General features: G+C 35.4%; 1 protein-coding gene across 1 annotated transcript in view; it reads right to left on the bottom strand.

Annotated features, from left to right (window-relative positions):
* Positions 1-24927, bottom strand: part of LOC145687581 (putative receptor-type tyrosine-protein phosphatase mosPTP-1) — a 267681-nt gene extending 242754 nt beyond the window's left edge. Inside the window, exon 1 of the mRNA XM_081761045.1 lies at positions 24153-24927. Coding sequence (XP_081617171.1) covers positions 24153-24231 — 79 coding nt within the window. The 5' untranslated portion in view covers positions 24232-24927. The remainder of the gene's footprint in view (positions 1-24152) is intronic.
* Positions 24928-25242: the final 315 nt, after the last annotated feature.

Below are 25242 nucleotides of genomic sequence, written 5' to 3'. Positions count from 1 at the left end.
CCTGAATCATAACATAATATATCTGATATTTTCCGATGTCTATTGGAGATTCCCATGTATATCTTATTCTGTTCTGCTGTTTGAACCACGTGCTTCCAATTATGAATTCCGTCTACAGAAATTTACCAATCACTCTCCTCTTTTATTTCCCCCACCTAAAACATAGTTGTTTATTACATTACTTTCCTTTCTTTCTCCCACAACTGCATTGAAATCTCCCATTATAATTGCACAGGCAACCCTCTTTTCTTTGTATAATTTATTATATTTTCTCATAGTTTTCCTCTACTTCTTAAATTGTATATACCTACGAAGTCGTCGCTCCATGTATCTGTATCACTACTAGGTCCTTCTCTTTTCCTTTAATTCTTAAAATCATAACTCTATCACCAGCTCATTCTACTTTTACTACCTTCTCCTTTAAGCAATTACTAAGAATTATTCCTACACCATTATGGCCACTCCTTTCATTGTTAGAGTAAAACGTTCTACATCCTTAGCCGTTCAATATGCAGTTAGTTAGCTTTCCACCTAACATCACAAACTCCTATCAAACTTATATATGTTTTTGTTTCGTTTTCTCTTTAAGATTTTATAACTTCCTCCCTATAATATGGTACGCACGTTCCACGAAACAAATGAATAACTAAAAATTACGTGTTACTACACTAAACTTCCTCTTTCCGATTTATTAAATTAAATTATGTTATGCTCAGTAATTTATCCAGAATTTTCAACTTAGAGGGGTGTTCAAAAAATCTGGAGGACGCATCTTGCATTGTTTTTATTTTTTTCCTGTTTATTTATTTATTTATTTATTTATTTATTTATTTTACAAATTTTAAAATTTGTTATTGTAACGAACGATTGCATTGGATTTCCTTCCTCAGCCACAGCCAATTAGGTCGACTTTCTCATGCTTGGTGTAAAGTTGAGTTGAAATCGTTGGCAATCGATTGATCAAACGTTGTTATGACTATCATAGCCGTGTAAAGGTTGATTTCCATTCAATCTTGCGTTGCGTGCTTTGCTTGAGAAATTATCTGGTCAAAGTAAGTTATTTTATTTTATTGTCACTTAAAAACAAGAATTCCAAATCTTAAAAAAAAATAGCAAGGTTTTTAATGGTGTATTCCCGTTCTGCCGAAAGTCCCTCCAGCACTTTGTAGAAAATATTTTAAATTGACCTTATCTTTAGGCAGAATCGGAATTCCCGTTCTGCCTAACCTTTCACGACGACTAATTCTGTCCAGGGAGGGATTTTTTTAAGAGAATTTTTCTTTAGTAATTTTAACATATTATGTGAGAAGAATAACTATTTATTAAAGTTGTATCATAAATTTCAGATGGTATTCTACTTGCTCTTCTCGGAAAAATGACTAGATACAGTGATGTTGTTAACAGTGCTATTCACATCTATTTCAGTAAAAATGAATGTGATTTTAAAAAAATCCGTTTGACATTGTAGCTAAAACCAAGATAAAACAAACTTACTTCGATCTAGTATTGTCATTTCACAACAACATTTTATTAAGTTTTTCAGTAATCCACCTCCAACAACATGCTAAGGTTCACAATCAGGGGCAGCTTTAGGATTTTAATTTCTGGTAGGCCTACTCCCTCGCGTATGGATACATGTGCACATTTGATTGATTAATGACAATAGGAAATTACTTTTACAGTAGTGGTTGATGCTGTTTATTGAATAACTATTTACCATTAATATAAAAAAATGGAAAACATATTTACTCTTTGTTCTATATTTTAGTGGTTATAAATTTTTCGAAGTTTCTGGATAGGCCTGTACCTACCCAGCCTACCGGTAAAACCACCACTGCTCACAGTACGTAAAAGGTGTCACAGTTCACATCCTCAAGACATGTTTGGTAATATATTAACCCTCGGATGCATGTCGCTTTTTTCTACACTTTTACATATGTGGGGTCAATTTGACCCCACGCAATATTTGGTTGATAATAATATAACATAGTATGCATGTTAGGTTAATTAGATTACGTTAGGTTTGGTTAAGTTAGGTAATGCGGAGGTATGTTAAGTTTGTTTAGATTAGGTTACATTAGGCAAGGTATATAGTTCAGGTTATCGCGTTTTATTCATTAATATAAGGAATAAACCAATTACAAATATTGTTCAGATATTTTAACTGTTTTCCTCTTCCTCGCTTTCCGAATAGTTAAAAATAGTTCACTCTTCTTCATATTAATATGAGTAACAGTTCACTTACACTTATCCGAGCTGCAATTCAGCACCATAATCTTACTTGAAACAAAAGATTTCTTGAGCAAGGAAAACAACACTAAATATGAAGAAAGTACCCATGTTTTGGCTTTGTCACATCAATACACATCACTGACATTCAGAACACACTACTAACACACTACTGTGAAATTTGCACACATACTTCTCACATCTGCTGCAACGCTGTGATGTCTTCCTGTCCTCTTCCCTTGTACAGATCTGACATCTTACTCTCTTGTTCGAAGATGTAGGAGCCAATGCCTTTGTTTCCCTCTCTACACCGCAGAGTTTCATCGCATCAATCACTGGTTTCTTTAGGTTCAAACTGTGGCACCTCAGCCTGATGTGAGGAAGAATCAGTTCGTTCGCCAACTCAGTTAGAAAGACACGGCGCTTGTGACTGATCCCTGAATGATAATCCGGATGTTGTGATAAGTAGCATGTGTATGCATTGAGAGCGCCTACGTTGATTACATTATAAAAGAGGGCCATTGGCCAGCGACGCGTCTGTCTCCTACAGGTGTATGTTTGAACCAATTTGTCCATGGCGTCAACTCCACTCTTTGTTTGGTTGTAAAATTTTATGATTTCTGGCTTCTTCTTGGAATCTTCCTCATCCACGCCTGTGTCATGATGCATGGTGCTGAGTAGAATGACGTTCTTATTCTTTTTCGGTACGTAGCTTACTAGGGTAACATCTTTATGGAAGACGAATTGTGATGTGCTAGGCTGTCTTGACTTAACATTGACCAGCGCAGGTGGAATTTCACGTCTGTTTTTCTTTATTGTACCAACAATAGTTACATTTTGTACCAACAGTTCCTTAGCTAAATCATAACTTGTGAAAAACTGATCAGTTGTGATATTACTGCCGGAGTTCCGCAGCGTGTAGCACAATGTCTTCACGACGTTGCTGGCGAGGTTAGTTTGAACTGGTTCCCCTGGCTGTCGTCCCAAGTACACTAAACCGTCTTTTGCGTAAAAGTTCTCAGCATCACACAACCAGAAGATCTTAATGCCGTATTTACCTGGTTTACTTGGCATATACTGCACAAACTTGCATCTCCCACGGAAAGGCACTAACTGTTCATCAATCGTGAGGAAAACTCCGGGAACCATAACTTTTCGACAATTTTCTATGAAAAGTGTCCAGATATATCGAAATTCAGCCATGTGATCAGTTTCCAGACGCAAAGCGCGGGTTCGCTTGTCATCGAACCGGAGCAGTCTTCTGATATCTTCGAAACGATTCACGCCAAAAGTTGCTTTGTATTTCGGATTAGCGAATTTGCTGAGAAAAAGTTCGCGAATAGGAACATCCCAACTTCTCTCAGTACCTGCGATAAGAAGGATGCCAATAAAAGCCTGAAGCTCTTCTAATGTTAGGTCAGTCCACTTTTTCACTGATTTCACTGCCACTCTTCTTCCTTCTAAATTCGTGCACTGCACAATTTCCTCCAAAATGTTACGGGAAATGAACAAATCAAAGGCATCTTTGGGTGACGTCAAGACAAAGCCCCGCGGGAGACCTTGTACATTCCTTACGATGTTGTGTCTAGCAGTCTGGTGAACACCGGGTGGTTTGCTTTTCCACTCAATTCCATTCTTCGAAATCATACCGAAAGACGCTTGCTCATCCCTTGCATCTTCTTCTTCTTCTTCATCATCATCACCACCATTATCCATTTCAAAATCACTGTCTTCCCTCGGAATGTTTTCCTCCTCTGAAACTCCATCATCTTCGTCAAAACTGTCCAAGTTGCTGGCAACACCATTATCATCCTCCTCCGTAAGCAGTTCGTTTATTTCATTTAGAGACAATCCTCTTTTTGTCATTACTGTCTATGGCACTTTCAGTCTAATAAACAGGATTTTATAAAATCACGTAAAAGCAATAAGCATGCACTTGTTCAAACCTAAAATGCGGCGTTCTTTCACACACGGTGTGCAATTGTTTCTGCAACACAAACAAACATGAGAGCGGAGCACTGTAGAAATGTCGTCCGACTATACACGCGGTCTGTCAACAACAACTGATTGCAGTGTTGTCAGGTTACAGTGGAAAAAAATATTTTCAAATAAGATAAAACAACCTTTTATTCGCGACAAATTTTTACTATACTTGCAGCAATATGCGAATTTATGGAAATTTTACAAGAGCATAAGTTTATTCCCAGAGAAAATAAGATCTCGAAATCAAAACTTATAAAAAATATCCAGTTTTACAAAAAGATTCATCATCATCCCTCGATAATTCGAATGATGATGATTGTTGTTCTGCCCTAAGGCAGGTCTTTGACCCGAAGGTCCCTGGGCAAGATGAGCCCATGGTGGTTTTTCATTGCCTTCCATGGGATGATGATGACGTCCTAAGGACGGGACCTACAGTTTAACGTGGGATCCGAATCACATGTGTCCCCACCGGGAATCGAACCCGGGACCCCTTGATTACAAGGCGGTGAGAGTAACCACTTATCCACCGGGGAATACTGATTTTAAAAGATTTTCTCTACTTTGGGTATAGCTGAACATTATATCCAGGCCAAACTTTTTATTTTGAACGTTTCTAAACTATTTTGAAACTGGGGTCAAATTGACCCCACATATGTAATAGATGGGTAATGATAAAAAATGGTAAAAAAAATAAATAATAATAACTTGCAAAACAAATGTGTTTACATTCTTTTGTAGTTGAAGCATCCTGCTTAGATGTCACAGAACATCAGGATTTTTCAGTGAGATTTCCTTGTAATACTAGGAAATAAAAGCATGTTGGGGTCAAAATGACCCCACACATGCATCCGAGGGTTAAGCAAACAATGCAAACGGATGTGTAATACAACCCTTATCCCCTATTATCTGGCTTTTTGATTTGGTTGAAGCTACAAAAACATACAAATATTTCAATATCGATATTGATATTTTGTATTGCTGCTATTTACATTGACAATATAAATATGAAAATATAAGTATATATGATACTACTGCATATAGTATAGAATCATGTATATAAGACAAATCAGCTGATAAGGTGATGCCGGAAAAGGAATTGTGATTTAGAACAATAACATTGTTTCGAACTCCCTGATGGCTAAGCGGTTACCGTACGCGTCTTTGGCGTGGGAGACCCGGGTTCAGTTCTCGACGGGAGCTCATGTGGTTCGGATTCCACGTTAATCAGTAGGACCACGTCTCATATAGCCTCGCTGCTGAAAGGGACGCTAAACTAAAATCAACTCAACTCAACTAACATTGTTTCTTAAAAGTCACCTTATGCATCCTCTTGCGTTGTTTACTTAATATATGGCCAAACATGTATTGAGGATGCAAATTGTGGCACCTTTTACGTACTGCAACTCTTAGTATGTTAAATATTAACTACTGAAGAAGCGAATACGATCTTGATGTGAAATAAGTTGATATTATACCGAATTAAGTTTATTTTATATTCGTTTCAGTTACAATGTCAAACGGCTTTCTTGCAGCTGAGTCAATCAGTTTTCCATTTGCCCGCAGGCATTTTTTTTTTAATCGCATTCATCTTTATCAAAGCAGATGTGAATAACACTTCTGATAAAGAACAGTATCCTCGTCATTCTTCCAAGGAGAACAAGAAAAGTAACATCTAAAATTTGCGATGAAACTTGAAGAATTAGGTATTCTTCTTACAGCCTCTGTTAGAATTACCAAACAGATTATTACGAACGCAGGACGAAATTCAAGAGGACAAACTCCAAGCAAAATTTAGACAAGCAGACTAAGTTCAAGCGAGAGAATCATAGGCGCATATTAATAAAAGAATGATTATTTTTTCTTCAACTGTTATGCATGTAAAATGCTATCTGAAATTCTTCACTTTACGGAAATAGCATTTAAAAAGAATGCTGAAAACCCAGTAAAAGACTTCAGATTGTTATAGTAATTATACATTTCACATTTTGATCTTTGTTAAAGAACATCTTGATCAGTATTTCAGAATTAAAATAAATATTTACACATTACTCAAAATAAAATAAAAAAAAACTGCTCTACGCTACTACACAAGAACATTTTTCTTTTAATCAAATAGCATCACAGTTACTCTTCGTAACTAAAATGAATGGTCTTACTGTAATATGCTAAACGCATTTCAAATGTATTAAAGCTATAATAAATAGGAATACTCAGAACTTTTCATATGCGAATGTTTGAAATTAATTAATGCTAATCTGCCATTTTATTATAACATTTTTACGTTTTATTGATTTTTCAGCATTTTAAAAGAAAACAAAAGAAATTTCAGTTAGGGATGCTCACGAGACGAGTCAAGACAAGATTTTCGTAACAAAATTCGAGTCGAGACACGGCTCTTCCAATAGAGAAACATACATGTTTCGAGTCGAGACACCACTTTTACAGCACATTTTCGAGACGAGACAGCCATAAATCTTGTCTCGTGCGCATCCCTAATTTCAGTATATATATATATATATATATATATATATATATATATATATATATATATATATATATATATATATATATATATATATATATAAACATTTTAGAATATATGACAATTGAAGGGAAACAATAATCATATAGGACGTGCATTGGTATATCCAATAAGTACTTCTGTTATTTTGTCCTCGTCAGAATCTTCCATGCATTTTGACCGCTTGGATTTAGTTCCCGCCCTTATTACTACATTCATTTTATACATGAGTTCCGATCTGCATACAAACACAGTTTTCGGTACTGCATTTCACTAAAAATTTCCTCCTGGCATATAATTTCCTTTCTCCAAAGATTATACAGAACGATAAGATCATTTAAAATATTTTCTACAAAGTCCTGGAGGGCTTCAGACAGAACGAGAATGAAACTTTTTTTTTTTTTTTTTTAACGTTGCACCTTCCTAGTTTGCAGGATGTAACTTGTTGATTTCCGGTGTTGTCCGAAAATTTTAGGAGGGTGCTGGGGCAGTTAGGGGATGTAGATAAATCTCCGGTTATGCTGCAATTATAACCGGAATATTTATCCGTGAAAAACGAACAAAATTATAAACATTTTCGAAGGAAACTTTAACCGAGGAAAACTGATCCCCAAAAGAAAGATATTCCTTCTGGATAGTTTTATAAGAAATAATTTACGCAAAATTATTTACACCTCCTGTTGATTGCTTCCTGAGTTGTGAGATACCGTGTATTTTGAAGTTCTGTTTTGTGGTTAGCAATGAAATATTTGTTTATGAGATATGAAAAAAAAAAGTCTCTCAAGAATCGTTTTTGAGAACATCACCCAAGAAAGAACGAAAACCAAACGAAAATCAAACTTTTTTTTTACGATAAATAAACAATATTACTAATATTGTAATGGAATATTTGGTGATTAAATAGGAACGAAATCACCTTAATCTCTTTTTAAGAAAATGACTCTGATCAAAATAGCACCCCAAGAGTAAACAATCCATTGCGAATGTCTTGAGGACTAGTGAATTATGCCATATTATCATGTTTCCAACGAAATAACTGTTTATGAAATAACAAAATCGCTATATTTTTTTTTCTCAGAAAATTGTTTCTAGAAGAACTCAACATTAGAGTAAACTGCTTGTTCTGGATATTTCTCGCAGAGAAATTATTGATACCACAGTATAGGGTTGTTAATTAAATATTGATAATTAAAATTAAAAAAAAGAATGTCAGAGTCGTTTTTGAGAAAATCGCATTTTTTTTCAGTTTTCACACTTCAGTAAACTGCTTTTAGTTTTGGGGTAGGAAGAAAATTCGACAAACAACACTAGGAAACCTTGTAAAAAAGGAACAAAAGAAAAAAAAATAAGGTTAAAATTCAGTGCAGATACGTTGAACGGTACAGCCTCTAGACGATTGAGTATGTTTACATATAAACGAACGGACGACGAACAGACATACATCGAAAAATCACTTTTATGGTTTGTAGGTGCCACGAAACGTGTAAATCCACTGAAACCTAGAATTCTATTCTTGTTTCACGAACGCCATATTTCTGTTCTACCATCCTTGCTCGAAATTAGAGGTGCATTTAAAAAAAATGCTCGATCAGTTCTTGTGTTTAGGCCTTACAAAGAGAAATGTCTTGAGGAAGCAGATATGGAATTTTCTTTTAAAATATATCATAGACATTTCAGATATAAATTGTATTCAATATCAACCTTGGGATTTCGAATGCGGAGAGTTTTGATTCTCAATTTTCGCTTGAATATAACTTCCCTGAGCGATTACAAAATAAATTATATAATTATGTAACAAATATATTTTCTCCAACTATCAGTTTCGTATACTACCATTCTATTTAATGTAGTACAATACAATATCATTAGTTCAGAGTTTACCTAGTACTATATTAGACTATCCTGTGTAACAATGATCCACCTTGCAACAACTTCTAAAACGTATGGCCAGCAGATTTCAGGTTGAGTATTATTACTTTTATGGTTTGTAGGTATACTTACAATACAATATTGATATTGTAATTGCGTTTACAATATTGCTATTGTAATAATGCGGTGGAAAGAGATGTGGTATTTTCTATCTAAAGCACGAAACGCTTTGTTACATTAATCTGACCATCTGTCAATGTTTTCTGAGTATGCGCGTATACTACAGTGCATCAATAACGCAATGGTATGATTTTGAATAATAAAAATAACAATAATAATAAACAGTTGCTACAATATTATAAGTTATCCATGTTTTAATTTTCCAATTCAATTTCACATTATTCCTGAACAAATGATATTCCAAGCTACTCTATTGCTCTGGATATTGTGCAGTTGTCAGTATAGTATAATATTTATGAAAATGAATCCCTGGCAAAGTGCATCACTTAGCCCATTCGAACAGATGTTCTAATCCCTAGATTAAATCGAAATCAATGCATTAATGTAATGGTCATATCGAATAATAAGCATAAAACGAAAATAGGCCGCGAAAACGAATGTCCCCACACTTAGTGTTTTTTTTTTTTTTTTCAACCCCTCATTTAAGAATGAATTCAGAATTATTGTCAACACATGGGAAGCAGATGTTCCGTTGTTACACATTTCTGTCTACAGTTCAGTGTATTCCACTAAATTTTTGAGATATCACAAATGTTCTTTCGTAGCCCCAACGCGCTCTATTGTGTGCTCGGCTGAATAGTTTTGTAACATAGAATGGAAATACAACACATTGGATAATGTGCAATGTCATGCGTATTGCAGAAGTATTCAACAGAATACGAACTGGATATAATGCTAGTTTTCTTCTTTTTCAGACCTCGAGTATTAACAACATTTGTTTTATATGGTGTTGATTTATCGAGCGCTCAAACAAGAGAATCAATATTATACTTGATGCAATTTAAATACACCCAAAATGAAAGTACACTTCTAAACAATGATACCATCAGTGATATTTCCGATTTGTCCCCTTGTAAGGGATATTTCAACATACGGTGGGTGAAAAGTACTACAAAACACTGGCAATCCACATTAACTACCATCGAATATATGATCCCGGGGTAAATGTTGTAAGCCCAGGGAAATATTCCTGGGCCCCTCCCTGAAATCGTCACTGAATACAATACAATGCCGTACGTCAAAATGTAAAACAGTGTCTTAATGGTATAACACTTATTTCAGCCGAAATGTCCCAACTTTGATCTCAGGTTATGTGAGTTTATCATGGAAATTATTTCCTTATAAGTTTTCTTGGAGTTCTCCCACTTCCTCCCTCAATTCTATTTTAGGAATTCTCCCCCAATTAACTCTAGTTATAGCCTCTGGGATGCAGTCAAATGATCGCGAGGTGAAATCCACTTTGGAAAAATGAAATGCAATTTTAGTTTAACGTCCCACGAATAATAGACGGAAACCATACTAACGAAGAAATTAAATTTCGACTAAAAGCAGGGAATTCGTGTTATTATTCAGTTCAAAACTTCTTGGCGCTAATTCTGTCGAGGAATTTGAAGCTTAAAATATATAAAACGATAACCATGCCTCTTGTGGGCCGCGGTAGCTCAGTGGTAGAGCGTTCACCTCTGGTGCTTGGGATCCCGGGTTCGATCCCAGCCCCCGCCAAGTGAACTTTGTGGTGGACAAACACCGTGTGCGTGGGTTTTCTCGGGGTTCTCCCGTTTCCTCCCACTTTCTTCATTCCACCATTTCATTAATCACTCATCATCACCGTATCCTTTAACCTAACCGGCATAACCGTGGGACGCAAAACTCAAAGATTTCATTTCATTTTAATTGCCATGCTTCTTGTTCTGTAGGGTTGCGAAAAGTGGCCGCTTACTCTAACGGAAGAACATACACTGAAGGTATTTGAGAACAAGATGCTCAGACGAATATTCGGACCCAAGAGGAACGGGAATGGGGAATGCCGGAAACTTCATAAAGAAGAAGTAAACAACATGTATATGGTTTATCAAACATTTTTACGGTCATCAAATCTAGGAGGCTCAGGTGGGCAGGTCATGTAGCAAGGATGGAAGAAAGTAGAAACGCTTTCAAAAACTTAACTGGAAGAGCAATCAGAAAACGACCATTAGGAAGACCTAGGCACAGATTGGATGGCAGTATTAAGACGGATCTCGCAGAAATAGGAATACAAAGTAGAAACTGGATCCAATTGACTAAGGATAGAAGTCAGTGGAGAGCTTTAGTGAACAAGGCATTAAACCTCCGGATTCCATAGACCATAGAGTTAGTTAGTCCCACAATTATGCCATTTAGGCTAAATGAGATGGATGATTAATGAAAGGGAATTATTGCCAAATTCAATTTTATGTTTCCTACCGGGTATCGAACCCAGGATTACATGCACTAAATACATTTGCGCTATTCACTGAACCAGCGGGGATGAGAAAATGATTTCGACGATTGGTTTGTTGGAATTTAACACTGATGCTGGACGACAGTGTAAGTTGCAATCCGAACCATAGTAGTATGTTTAAATTCCAAGGCATCGGGAATAAACCCCGTGTACCACAGGCGCGCACGCTAGGGATTGGACCAGCTCGGAGGGTTCATCATTGATTCAAGGCCCACTGAAGAGACGTTCTTAACTGTTCTTGATGTATCTGTGTCCGTGTTCATGTTTGGTCTGATAATAATTCAAAATGTAAGGAGGAACATTGAATATTTCAGTTTAACATCCCAAGATTGTGCCCTTTAGGCTAAGAACGATGGAAGAATCTTCGGAATGATAATGTGCGTGTAAAACAGAGTACGTGAAAAACCCACAGACATGATGCTGTCTACCACACACTTACATGATCTGCGATCCAACAAGGGACCCCATGGACCAGTGACAAGCGCTTTACATCTGATCCACTGTGCCAGAACATACGCCATTGATGAATATGGCCCTGCGTACGATTCGTGTTTCCAGAGCACTGAACGTGTTACAGAGTTCCTGGGCACGACTCCGTACCAGCCTTTGGAAAAATTGCGGAGGGTAATACAACGCAAAGAGTACAAGAAATAAATAAAGAAAGGAAGAAATAAAGAAAAATGTAGACTCATGTCCAAAATTATTGTCGCATGTCTATAAATATGTTGTTGTAGGAATATAATTTCATAACGGATTCGCCCAGTATTTCTTACAATGTTAGTATGTGTATAATTGGCAAATACATGACTGTGGCAAATTTCGCGTCAAAAGAGCAGCAAATAAGAACAATAAAACGAAAATAAAACTGTCTTGTCCATTTAGCACTATTTTGTTTTACTCATTCTAATTTTCATATTTATAATTCTTTTCCCATGAAATTTACCACAAATATACATTTTCCGATTATACATATAGTATCAGTATTAGAAGTACCCTCCAAAGTCATTATCAAATTATTTTCTTACAAGAAGACAGTTATAGATATGCGACAATCATTTTGGACATGAGTGTACATTTATAACTGATATGACTTTATCGGAATTCAAGGCGCAGATTTTCTGCTGAGTTGACGCAAACAGTTACATAATGGGACCCTCGGATTCATATTCCACTTTAAACTCTAGGTTATAGCCTCAGTGCTGAAAAATAGAAGCTAAACTTACAGAAATGTTCACTACATGTATTTATTATTCAACTCATTCAGCCTTAGGGTAACGGTGGCTCAGTAGTATAGCGGTGTGAGGGTTCCTGTTTCGATCCATGACAATGTCAGTTTGTGGTCCCGTTCGATCACGCATTCTCATTCCACCAGTTTTATCATAATTAATCAGTTCCATGATTTTTTTAGCATGTCATAATCGAGCATAACTGTGATATTAAAACAAAATAGTTCATTTTAAGATAGTGCACGACAAGGTTTGTTCGTTTGGAGGCTAGTGCCTATTTTCACACGAGACAAGGAAACAACATGAGCTCTCACGACAAATAAAAACTATATGGAAGACGAAATGCAAGTTACTTATGTTCTAGCTGAAAGATATCCTCGTGAACAAAATACATTAAAGTTTCCATGCCGACAAACTATCTATTAAAATGCTACATCAGCAATGAAAATGCCTGAACTCCAACTTCTGACTTGGTATTTCAAACCTTTGGGTTACTGTTATTTGTGATTTCACGTTTAACCAAGACAAATATTTTAAAGTATGTGTACTTTAAATAAATCATTTAAATACACCTTTTTTTTTTAATATAAAGCTTATGTTTTAAAATCATTGTTCAAAGAATTTGTATTTTAATAAGCCTTCTCCAAAATCAATGCAAATGAATTGTGCTGCCGTCTTTGAAGTTCTTTTAAACTATATGTTTGTGGACGCTTATATGTTTGTGGCCAATCCTTTCAACAATGAGATCTCGGAGACTATAGGCTCTAGAAAGATGACATTTTCACTGATCGATTGCAAATTTTGCATAGATTGTACAGTTGTAATTGAACATTAAAAAACATGGCCATTATTTTTTATTGCATATTTACGGGTACACTGGAAGTGTTTAAATTAAAAAAAAAAAAGACTAAATCACCATATCCTATGCATTATATATTCCAACACCACATAGTTGTATATAGGGCTTGTATATGTTTCATGCTTTTGTTTCATGGCCAAATCCTATTGAAAAAAGAAGGATAACAATGTTTCCAGTTTAAGATGAATCTTTATTTTTGAAGTGTTTTACCCAATGAACATCATATATAACTGACATTATAATTAATTGTGTATGTAATATATTGGCTTATTACATACGGCATGCAAGAAGAAGGAAAACACTGATCATACATGAATTAGAAACTTCAACCGGAAGTAGGCTAAAATCTTGCAAACGTTGCGAAATATTGAAAAAAAAAATCGAAAAATCCTCTTCTTTATAGTAGTTTTTTGCCGATTTTTATCACGACATCGTTAGCTTTTGTCTGTAAAGGGACATGTACATATATTGTCAGGAATGACAAGGAGATTCATGCTCATATGTGAATGATGCGCTGTGTAGAGAGCGCAGGTTCAGCTAATATAGTTTGTTTGCAGTTTCCCGTTAGTTTTAGTACCAATGCTATATATGTTGTAGTTAACGTGGGATGCAAAGCACATGAACTACCTAAGACGGAACACGGTGATATATATATATATATATATATATATATATATATATATATATATATATATATATAAACTTTTGTTTTACTACCCAACACCTTACTAAGGATTAAATCCAGTCTGATCGGTACGTATTTAGAAACAGTTTCCTACTTATACTTCACAAATAGCGGTTATATATATATAAGCATTACATTAAGGTAATTTATTAAGAACGTATTTATTTATTTATGCATACATTAATGATCATCTGAAAGATTTAAAATAGCGTTTCCATGTGTAAGAAAGCACTTAACCAACTGTCAACTTTGATAATAGTTATTGAAGAGTAAATGATATATATATATATATATATATATATATATATATATATATATATATATATATATATATATATATATATATATCAGTCAAATGTGAGAAAGCACTTTCAATATGTTATTATTATTTCTTTGGAGTGAATCATTAAGGTCGACTTCGAAGAGGAAGCAGGGCTTCTGAAATTCAGTGAATTAGAATTTTGTACCAATATTTTATTTATTTATTTATTTATTTATTTATTTATTTTTTTTGAGCCTGAAGCCACCCTAGTATTGGGTATGATATCTCGATAATACAGTAGAGAGTAAATTGTACTAAGCTTTTTCTCTAGCAATCTTAGCACCATACAAAGATGAAACAGTGAATATATATATATATATATATATATATATATATATATGTCCAATTATATATTAAGCAAATTTATGAGGATTACAAGCTATCTAGTTTTACTGCACACATTAATACCTAGAAATGCAATTTACATATAATTTATTGCAATCAAGGTTACTGGTTTTTTTTTTTTTTTTTTTTTTTTTTTTTTGAGTTTAACAGGATACTTAAATCAAATGACATTTTCAGCACCGATCTGTCTCGGATATTCACTAGTAGTTTCAACGAAATACTTCAAACACCGATAATTATTGTATATTAATGGTGTTTAACCATTTAACTGGTGAGCAAAATATGCCATAAAGATTAACATTCAAAAGTCGATATATATATATATGTGTGTGTGTGTGTGTGTGTGTGTGTGTACTAGATCGTGCGAATGTTAAGTATATTTTATTTTGTGTAGGGGAGATGATGAATGCTAGAGAATATGCATTATATAATGGTGTTTGTTAGTTATCATCACTAATACAATTTGAAAAGCTTGAAGGATTATTTCATCTCACTTATAATACCTAAGTTTCACATCATTAGCTCAATACAATGCAAACATTTACATGATTGTCTTTAGAAGATACGCATAAATAGGTCACACAACAAACGACTTAATAGTTATAATAGGTTCATCAAAGGATCGCTAACATTTCCAAGCTCAACTGCATCTATGTCGATTCAAATTAATTATCTGACGGTGCAGTCTGCCTATTACTGATCCATTATTCAATTGATTTTTTGTAACACTAAACTGCCACTTACCCATACCACGCAACGAATTGTAATCCATATAATTGTTCATTACAATCGGGGATCTGTTATAAATATAGCACATACGGGAAATCGAGTTTCACGTGGTTAGTCTAGATGTATATGGTGTCAGAAGTCAATTGTAAGATTATTATCATATTGTTTTTACGTCACTGAAATAAATGCAATAAAAATACGCAAACAATGTATAGAACTGATATTTTATTCAGAAGTGAGGCTATAACGAAATACTTTTGAATACAATATATTAACCTAATTACATACTTACACTGACACGTGTCTTGATCCTGAGATATACAGTAGACGCCGGTGAATGAAAAAAGTTCCGCGATCACGGATTTTAGACTAAAAACACTGTAAGTTGGGTTGTAGTTTACGTCCTTTTAGCGTCGAAGCTGTATGAGACGTCAACTTTGAGTTTAAAGTGGAATCCCAGCAAATATAATGCTTTCAAATTTGAATGTTCTCTCACCGGGAATGAAACCCACGACTCCATACTCCAGAGGCAGGCACGCTAGCCACTAGATCAGCGGGAGGGCTAAAATATAATGATAATAAATGCAAATCCATTATGGTGAAAATCATTGTTAAAAGTATGCTAGTGAGATAATACAGGAGAACAAAAGGAATGGGCATAGGATATATGAGGACATATGGCATAGGACAATATTTCATCCATTATTTCTTGTAAATAATAACGATTTCGAACGACATATGGCATAGGACAATATTTCATCCATTATTTCTTGTAAATAATAACGATTTCGTACTATTTTTTGTCGCCATGTGAAAGAGCACATCATGCGCCGTCAATAATAAAAAAATCTCAATTTCGGAAAAAAGTTGGACATAGAACATTTGCACTCTAAGGACGCGAGTAGCTCACCACCAGCTCATTCAATGTCCGGAATGGTATACGGACAAAATCTCGCGGCCGAAACATCGCCGCCCAGAATCTCGCCGGCCAAAACCTCGCGGGACAAAATCTCGCCGGGCCAAAACCTCGCGTGGCCAAAACCTCGCCGGCCAAAACCTCGCGGGACAAAATCTCGCCGGGCCAAAACCTCGCGTGGCCAAAACCTCGCCGCCCAAAACCTCGCGGGACAAAATCTCGCCAGGCCAAAACCTCGCGTGGCCAAAACCTCGCCGCCCAAAACCTCGCGTGGCCAAAACCTCGCCGCCCAAAACCTCGCGGGACCAAATCTCGCCGGGCCAAAACCTCGCCGTGCCAAAACCTCGCCGTGAATGAAACTTTTCTTTAAAATTAACCCAATGTGTTTCCTAATATTCAATTCCACATTACAAATAATAATAATAATAATAATAATAATAATAATAATAATAATAATAATAATAATAATAATAATAATAATAATAATATACAAAACATCGGGCTTTCTCGGGTTATTCCCGTTTCCTCCCACTTTCTTTATTCGATCATTTCCTTCATCCTTGTCATCTACTCTCCTTTAACCTATAGGACATAATCAAGGGACGTCGTAAAAACTCATATATTGTTTCATATTTTCAAAAATATTATTAGATTTTTGTTAAAATTTTAAGTTTTTGGATGTTCCAAAGTTCACGAAACTAACCTTGTTAGTTGTCATTACTTTCCTTATGCAGACTTTCTTTCCCTATAACCAGTTTAAAAACATCCTGTCGCCCTACCTTCACATTGTAATCCTGTAATACAGAAATAGAATTTTCATATGGTATTGCGGGACTTGGTCAAATACCCGTGATACTTCTTCTGAAACAGCGTCTTTTATACCGTCATCCTTATCATCTGTTGGAACATTTACATTTTGGTCAGGCGAGATTTTGGGTATGGCGATATTTTGGGGCGCGAGGTTTTGGCCCGGCGAGATTTTGGCCCGCGAGGTTTTGGGTGGCGAGGTTTTGGCCAGGCGAGGTTTTGGCCCCGCGAGATTTTGGCCCGCGAGGTTTTGGGCGGCGAGGTTTTGGCCAGGCGGGGTTTTGGCCCGGCGAGATTTTGGCCCGCGATGTTTTGGGCGGCGAGGTTTTGGCCAGGCGAGGTTTCGGCCTGGCGAGATTTTGGGCCGCGAGGTTTTGGGAGGCGAGGTTTTGGCCAGGCGAGGTTTTGGTCCGCGAGGTTGTCGCCGCGAGGTTCTGGCCGCGAGGTTTTGTACCCAAACCGTCCGGAATTAAACCAGGAATCTTTCATACCATAGTTGATTGCGCTCTACCACGGTAAAATAATGGTCCTACCTTTCAATATAAGTGATTAGATCTTCAAACATAAACTAGGTAGTAAATTGATTTATGTTATAGTATCGGACAAGAGTATCACATGAATCAATACACACACATGAAGTGTTTGGAATGTAAACTATGAAAACGAACATCTAATACTACATATTTATGTGGAAAACAGCATGACCATTTTTTGTTTGTTTCAGTGACACTCAGTACGACAAAAATAGGAAACATGACACTCACATGTGCGTAGGTGAAACGGAAGTATCATATTAGCCAACCAAATATGATATTTATTATACATCATTTGACACATTTTCCTTCTCGGCCGTCATTCAATACCTTTTAAAATTTCATACAAAAATGTTTTAGAACACACACGCAATGTATACGAAAATTAAATTTATAGTTTAATGTCCCGCACTTAGTAGTAGACGGTTGACTACTGAAAGTAAATTGCTGTGAATTGAGATAGGCGAATGTTCGAGGAAATTGGAGAACTTCGAGAAAGCCCACTGCACACGCAATATATACAGTTTATAAAATAAATAACTACTTCTTACACATTGTGGGACATCACACGGAAAATAGTTAGTACTTGCGTATATTTGCTCCTCGCTCTCGTCACCATTATAATTACTTGCCACTAGCATACATAATACAGTAGGTTAACTAAACACTATTGTATAAAACTGACTAGAGAACCGAGATACTGCTCATTGCGAATATACATTCGTAATGTGTTGTCATTAATGGAAGTAAGCGCATACAGATTAATAGTTTAAGTGTGTACTTGATAATCAGGAGGTCTCTGTTCCTGCATATTTCAAGATTGTGTCATCTCGTCAGACGAATGGCGAGGTTTGCTTTTAAATACATAACACAGTCAAATATTCTTTTGTTGCAGTTGTATTAGTTGTAGATTATCTTGGATACTTCTGAGATACTATTAAGAACGAAAGAAATAAAGAAGAAAAAACAAATTAAACAGATTTCTTGAACATTTACATTTTTTTTTCAGAATCTCAGAATATACGTTAAAAAAGTAAACCAACTTTATGCCCTAAATAAGTACCGTTTCGATAAACTTCACAAAGTAGGTCCGAATTCGATGTCGGGCGAAATTTTCACTCTTACTATCTTTTAAAAACTTAAACGTTAATAACTATCGTTTAAAATGCATTATTTATTCAATTATTTTTAAAGGTCATACGGTGTGTTTGTAGTACTTGAACATAAACATTACGCTATTGCATGTAACCTAACTTTGATATAATTATTTCTCGCCTGCTGGCAAATAATGCATAGTTCTAATTTGGCTACACAATTACATTATGTTTACATAAATGATCCATTTATATATGCATATGCGCATACATGTATCTTAAGTGTGTATTCAGAACATTCTACATGAAATGCCCAATATCCTGAAAATTTAATCAAATAAAAATAAATTTAATGCTTGACTGTAATACAACATACCGGCACATGATTTCAAGACAATCACAAATGAAATGAATTGTCTAGGGTTACGTTCCACGGGCATGTCCTCTAAAGGAGGGAGATGGTCACTGTAGTGAATGACGGTGAAATAATTGGTGGAATGAAAATGTGGGAAGAAACGGGAAACCCACGGACACGATGTTGACCACTATAAACTCTCATGACCTGAGATCGATCCAGGAACTAGCACCAGAGGTGGAAAACAAGTATAACATTTGAATATGAGCGAGAGAAAATTACTGAAGTTCCAATGTGCAAACTTCATTCAGCACAACGAAGTATTATACTTTATAATACTTATACTATCACACTATAAACTAAGGCATTGGTATTGTCCAACTACTATATAAAGACGGTTTAAGCAATTTCTATCATCGTCCAAATGACAAATCAATAATTCAGGGTAAGAATACCGCTCTCACTACATGTATCCTCTCCAAGTGGAACTCGCCGACATCTACGTTTTTTAGCCGCCCGTTTGTCCTCGCCTGATGCCGATCCGCGGGACAATGCTTTGCGGTTAAATGTTTTATCTGGGTAGTGATTGCATAGTGAGTGATTCATAACTCGAAGCAAACAATTTTCACTTGATATTGTCAAAGTTTCAATGATACTAATTTTATGAAGAATCTTCTCTTATTATAGGTTAAAACAATGAAAAAATATAAATAATTTTAAAATTTGAAACAAAAACTACGTCATTTGTTTCCAAGAAATTTGCTAATCTCCCTTTGTATATTGTTCTTATTATTTCTTCCAAAATATGCACAATCATAAACGCCTACCACTGTACTACAAACTGTACACGAACTAGTATCCGTGTCATCTCTACAACTGACTACAAATTCCAAACTATTATATTTGAATTCACTGTAATATCGAGGCAAAATAGCTTTATATATGTAATTATGATCTAATGCTAGATAGTGTTCGTTTCATACTTAATATGTGTCAATAATATAACATTACATGATAAATTTCCATAGTAAATATTCTTATTATATGATTTAAAATCAGTTGTTTATTCTTTTTGCAAATTACTTCATACTCTACTAACACTAATTGTAATCATTTATTACCAAAAGTATCGACTCATATCCTCCACACAACAACTACAATTTATACTCTTCAACCTAGTACTTCTTAAAGCAAATGTAGATGCGTAGCGGTCAAGTAAACGATTGGTTAGCGTCCATGCTCCGTTTCAAGTTCGATCTCATGTGAGGCAGTGTGGGTCGGATGTCTTGCTAGGTTGTAGCTTCACGACTCATATAACATCGGTGCTGGAAGCGAATACTGAACCAAGAACTCTCCAAGCAAAAATTTGTATATATAATAAAAGTGTAATCTTCTTGTAAGGCATATAAAACCTTTAGCGAAAAGAATAGGAACGTTCAAAGTAGAAAACTATCCGCATTTCTTTTCCAATGGTTAATAAATCATTGGAAAATAAATGAAGATAAATGCATTAAAACCAGTTTTATGCGGCCATTGTGCATGAGCACAATGAATATTGCAAATTGTACATACGTATGGTATGAGCAAACCGTGAAAGAGAGTTTTTTTTTTGTCACAAGGAGCCCTGGTTTGAATACTACAGCCGTTTATCTTGATTGTTTACTTCATATTTCTTGGCAGTCACAATCAGAGTTAATTGTATAGGTTGGACTAGTTCACTACGAAAACTATGTTTTCACTTCTTATTGTGTATGCTATTGGGGGGAAATGGACTAACAGTAACTAAATCTGATTTATTATGGATGTATAGTTTACATGAGACAAAAATTGCCTACATCATGCATGAACCCAACCTCTTGTTCTAAAGTAATTCGTAACTAAATATAATTTCAACTGACATACGTATCAGGCCATTTGCTTTCAATATTGCCAGTAATTTGTGCAATAGATGCGATGGTAATCTTCCTTCCAGGATCAATTTTTCGCTTTCAATAGACAAGAAAGGACCAACCACATTTAACATGAAGTGAACATTTTACAAATTATGTATGTATTCAATAAAGAAAAAAAGACGTCAACCCTTTCTACGAATTAAGATTTAATACAGGAACGAACTACCTCGTGGATAAATGATTAGCGTACAAACTTTTGGTGAAGGAGTCACGATGGGAGCATATGCGAGTCAAATCCACGTTAAAACTGTAGGTCCGCATCTCATATAGCGTCGGTGCTGAAAGGGACGCTAAACTCCAAATAAGTCAACCAATCGACAGCAATACCAACACAATGTCTGATATTGTGTGTAAACTATTGAATCACGTGTTGTATTTTTAATGGAAACGATTTTGTGTCACAGTGTCATCCAATTTTGAAAATTATTCTAATGATTAATATTGGTCACATAGGCCGAAATATGAAAGGTGTATATGTGCATGCATATGTGTGTAATAAAATAATATTGTTTCCTGTCATGTTGATTATTATTATTATTATTATTATTATTATTATTATTATTATTATTATTATTATTATTATTATTATTATTATTATTATTATTATTACGTATTCTGCCTGTTGGCAGATCCTGGAACTTATTATTATTTATTTATATCTGAGCTTTCGTTTTGGAATTGTTTCCTAAGTGATTATCGATATTCAGCTTTATCTTTTAATTCTCAATATGTTATTATTTTTGTTCCTTTCAAAATCATCGATCACGTTTGTTCTCGTCTTCCTATTCCTCGCTATGAATTTATAGTCGTTAGGGAACTGTGAATATTTTTTGTTGTTATTTTTTTTTTCACAATATATATACATGTGCTAAACATTATATTTATTGCCTTGTAGTCCTACAATGTGATGCTGATTGAAAAAAAAAAACAGTAATCTCAAGTTAACTTGAAGTCATTAAGTAAATTAAATAATCATCATCCGCTCAGGTAGTTGGCGCAGGGCTTGAGTTCAATGACCTTCCCATCCCAAATACGAAGACTCCGATGTTCGATCCTAGATTCCGCCGAACCTTCTGGTGAACGACCGGTCCATGTGAAAATGCTAGCATCCTATTCTTGCTAACCAAACACTCAATACGTATTTGAGAACGTTCGATATTCATTCCCCTATTCATTTTGATTTTGAATTCACTTTGCATTTTATTGAAAACCGCTCGCACACAAAATCAATCGAAATAAATTGCGTATATTCACTATTCTATACAAAACGAGTCCCGATTTCAAATCTTGGACCGCATGAACGAAAGTCATGCCGCTGCCTACTGATTCATTACGAAATGAAGAATTATTTTAAATCAGAGTACTCACGCCCAAGTTTCTTTTTTCGAGTAGAATTACAAGATTTTATTATAGTGTACGTTTACCGAAAGTACGACACTTCTTTCACTTCTTTAACAGTAACGATCTACACGTTCACTCGGCAGGTGCAGATAAAGTTTTACTGTTACTGTAGCATTCTGTGCTCTAAATCCGACTTGTAAAATGTAATACTTTTAGATAATTTACCGAAACAACAAGATCAAGCGTCAGTTAAAATTATCATTATTACATCAACATAGTCATTTAGATCAATTGCGGCTTTCATACGCATAGCTAAATAATTTTGTAAAGAAGAGTGCATGAAACGCGAAAGATAAATGCTAATCACATAGAAGTTATTGTGAATTAATTTGGCTCAAATAATAATAGTAACAAATTACGATATTTTTTCATAATCTTTCAAACAACTAGGAAGCGCATATAATGTTTGCACTTCTTGCAAATATGTTTAAATGTGCTGCTGTTGTTTTTATATATTCGTAAATCAAGATGAAATCGTAACTATTTCACAATGACGCACAATGTAATAAGGTATCATTCTCCACTTCTTGTGCGATTCAAACCCAGGGACATCTTAGAAATAATATTCAAGTGCAAAAAATAAATAAATAAAATAAAATAAATAACTCACAAACATACTTCATTTGCAGTTAAACATTGGTTGTAGGCTACTAAAGCCAATTCTGAGTTACGACAAAAATCAAACACGCGTTGTAAACAATAATTACAGCACTAGAGTTGTCTCATGATTGTATAGTTAGCGTACGCACATCTGAAACGGGAGTTCCGAGCTTGATTCCTGACTGGAGCTTATGTGGTTCGAATTATGCGTTAAGCTATATGTTCACGCCACATATAGCCCCGCTGTTGAAAGGGACGCTAAGTTCTAATGCAACAACTATAATTACAAAACAATATGTATAGGCTTGTGTATGTTTACGCCCTGAATATCAAACGATAAAGCTTGCTAACCTAAATTTGCAATTTCGATGCTGAGAAATTAAGAATTAAGAAACTGCAAGTTTTTTTCTCTATTTTCTCCTCATCATTCATAAAAAAGTGATATACCCAGACACTAATTGCTCACGCCGTGCTTAAATAATTAAACAGTCAATATATATTTCGATCGTTGACCTAATTTATGAAATATATACGAGGTTAAAATAGAGTTGATTAATTTAAATGCATATTCATTGTATTGTCAAAGTTAACTATTATTTATACATAATGAAAAAAAAGAGCATTCGGTCTTAATGAATTACACACTATGTAATATGTCGATTCACTTTTTCTACGCGTGATAGTAGGGAACAAGGGTGGATGGATTTCTCACAGTAATAAAATACAGCCTTAAAATAATATGCACATGGCATTAATGTGAAAACGCTTGTAAGAGGCCTATTTAGAAAAAATCTCTTACAATACGAGGAATCTCAGAAAAAGAAAAATAAAATATAAACACAATTGTAAGTGATTAAACAGACAAACGCTAATATTATTTATCAGTACATATGCTAATCTTTTTTAAATAATAATATTGTGAGAACCCTATTTGTATTGTGTACAAATTATAAAACTGTTTCGCGTCTGCTCGTAAGTAACACATGTGGTATCAAGGCGGTGTACATTCAAGTAGGAAAACCAATTATTGTGACAAGACACTCTGCGGTTTGAACTTGGCATGATATACGAGAACGCAATGGGTTGGGAGTTTGCCAGAAACACGAAGATGAGTCACAGAGAGACAACGGGGTACACGCCCATCTCAAGAGCGTTTCCCGACAACATAAACACAATCGCTTTCATCACGTTTTTGCAACCTGTTCTAAGTAAAGACATGTACTTACCGAAAACACGTCCAGCGGTCACCTCAAAATAAACAAGAACGAAACACAGAGCTGCGATTCCATACATTGTCAGGAACATCGACTTGAGAAAAATAAATCGTTCATGCCAAATAAAAACAGGCTTTGCAAAATGTTCGTTGGTAGAGCTTTTTTGACACCAGCATTTCTGATAAGTCACGCCTTCTACCTAATTCAGAACTTATATTTTCAAAAGTCAATACCATAATAATAACACGGCTTCCATACACACACAAACACACACAAAAAATTCACACACACAAGTTTGAGCTTCACCAAATTTCACAAATTTGGGGGAGGGGGAGTATGTTTTCTTTTTTATAACATGTATAGGGAATAGCATATACTTTATTATTATTATTATTATTATTATTATTATTATTATCTTGGTGATTTGTAGTGGGGTATATAAAATAATAACACTTCTTCCCTACAAAAATATACGGAATGTCACTGTTCGTCTTTCGACAACGTTTTTAAGTCACACAAAACACAGCGAAAGAGTTAGTTTACTTTTGTTATTCGGAGTTTACATCATTTTCCCGGTAAGTGTTTAAAACAGATCGACTGCTACTGTAAGTTTATAGCACGCCGGCGGGAGCGCGGGGAATATGTTGAAAGTTGTGCTCGCCTTGATTCTATGAGAAGACGCTCACTCGCTCCGACCTGCACCACACATGGTCGTCCTACTACTAGCTTCAAACTCAACGCGCGCCAGTCGTCTGCAAGTTGGTTGCCTCTGGAGCCCTCGTGCGGCGCTTTGGCCAAACGCGAAACGCCCGCCTGCCTACAAGCCCACCGAGAGCTCAGTGGCAACCAGTAGCCACCTGGCCCGCAGCATTACCTTCGCCACCGAAGACATCGCGAACACAAACGCGAGGAAATGATTTACAGAAGACATAAATTTTAAACATTCTCCGTAGACATACACATCGTCTGCGGAGCGGTGGGATATTCTCAATGAGTGACACATTCACTTCTCGTATCAAATGTCACATGGAATCACGATCGGCGAAATCATGATTTTCCCCCTCTGGTACGAAGCTAACATGACAAAAACTTGCATGTCGTA

Source organism: Thermobia domestica, chromosome 6 (assembly GCF_964235325.1).
Source record: "Thermobia domestica chromosome 6, izTheDome1.hap1.1, whole genome shotgun sequence".
Lineage (NCBI taxonomy): Eukaryota > Metazoa > Arthropoda > Insecta > Zygentoma > Lepismatidae > Thermobia > Thermobia domestica.
Note: the sequence above shows the minus strand (reverse complement) of the source record. Positions and strands in the feature narration are given on the sequence as shown.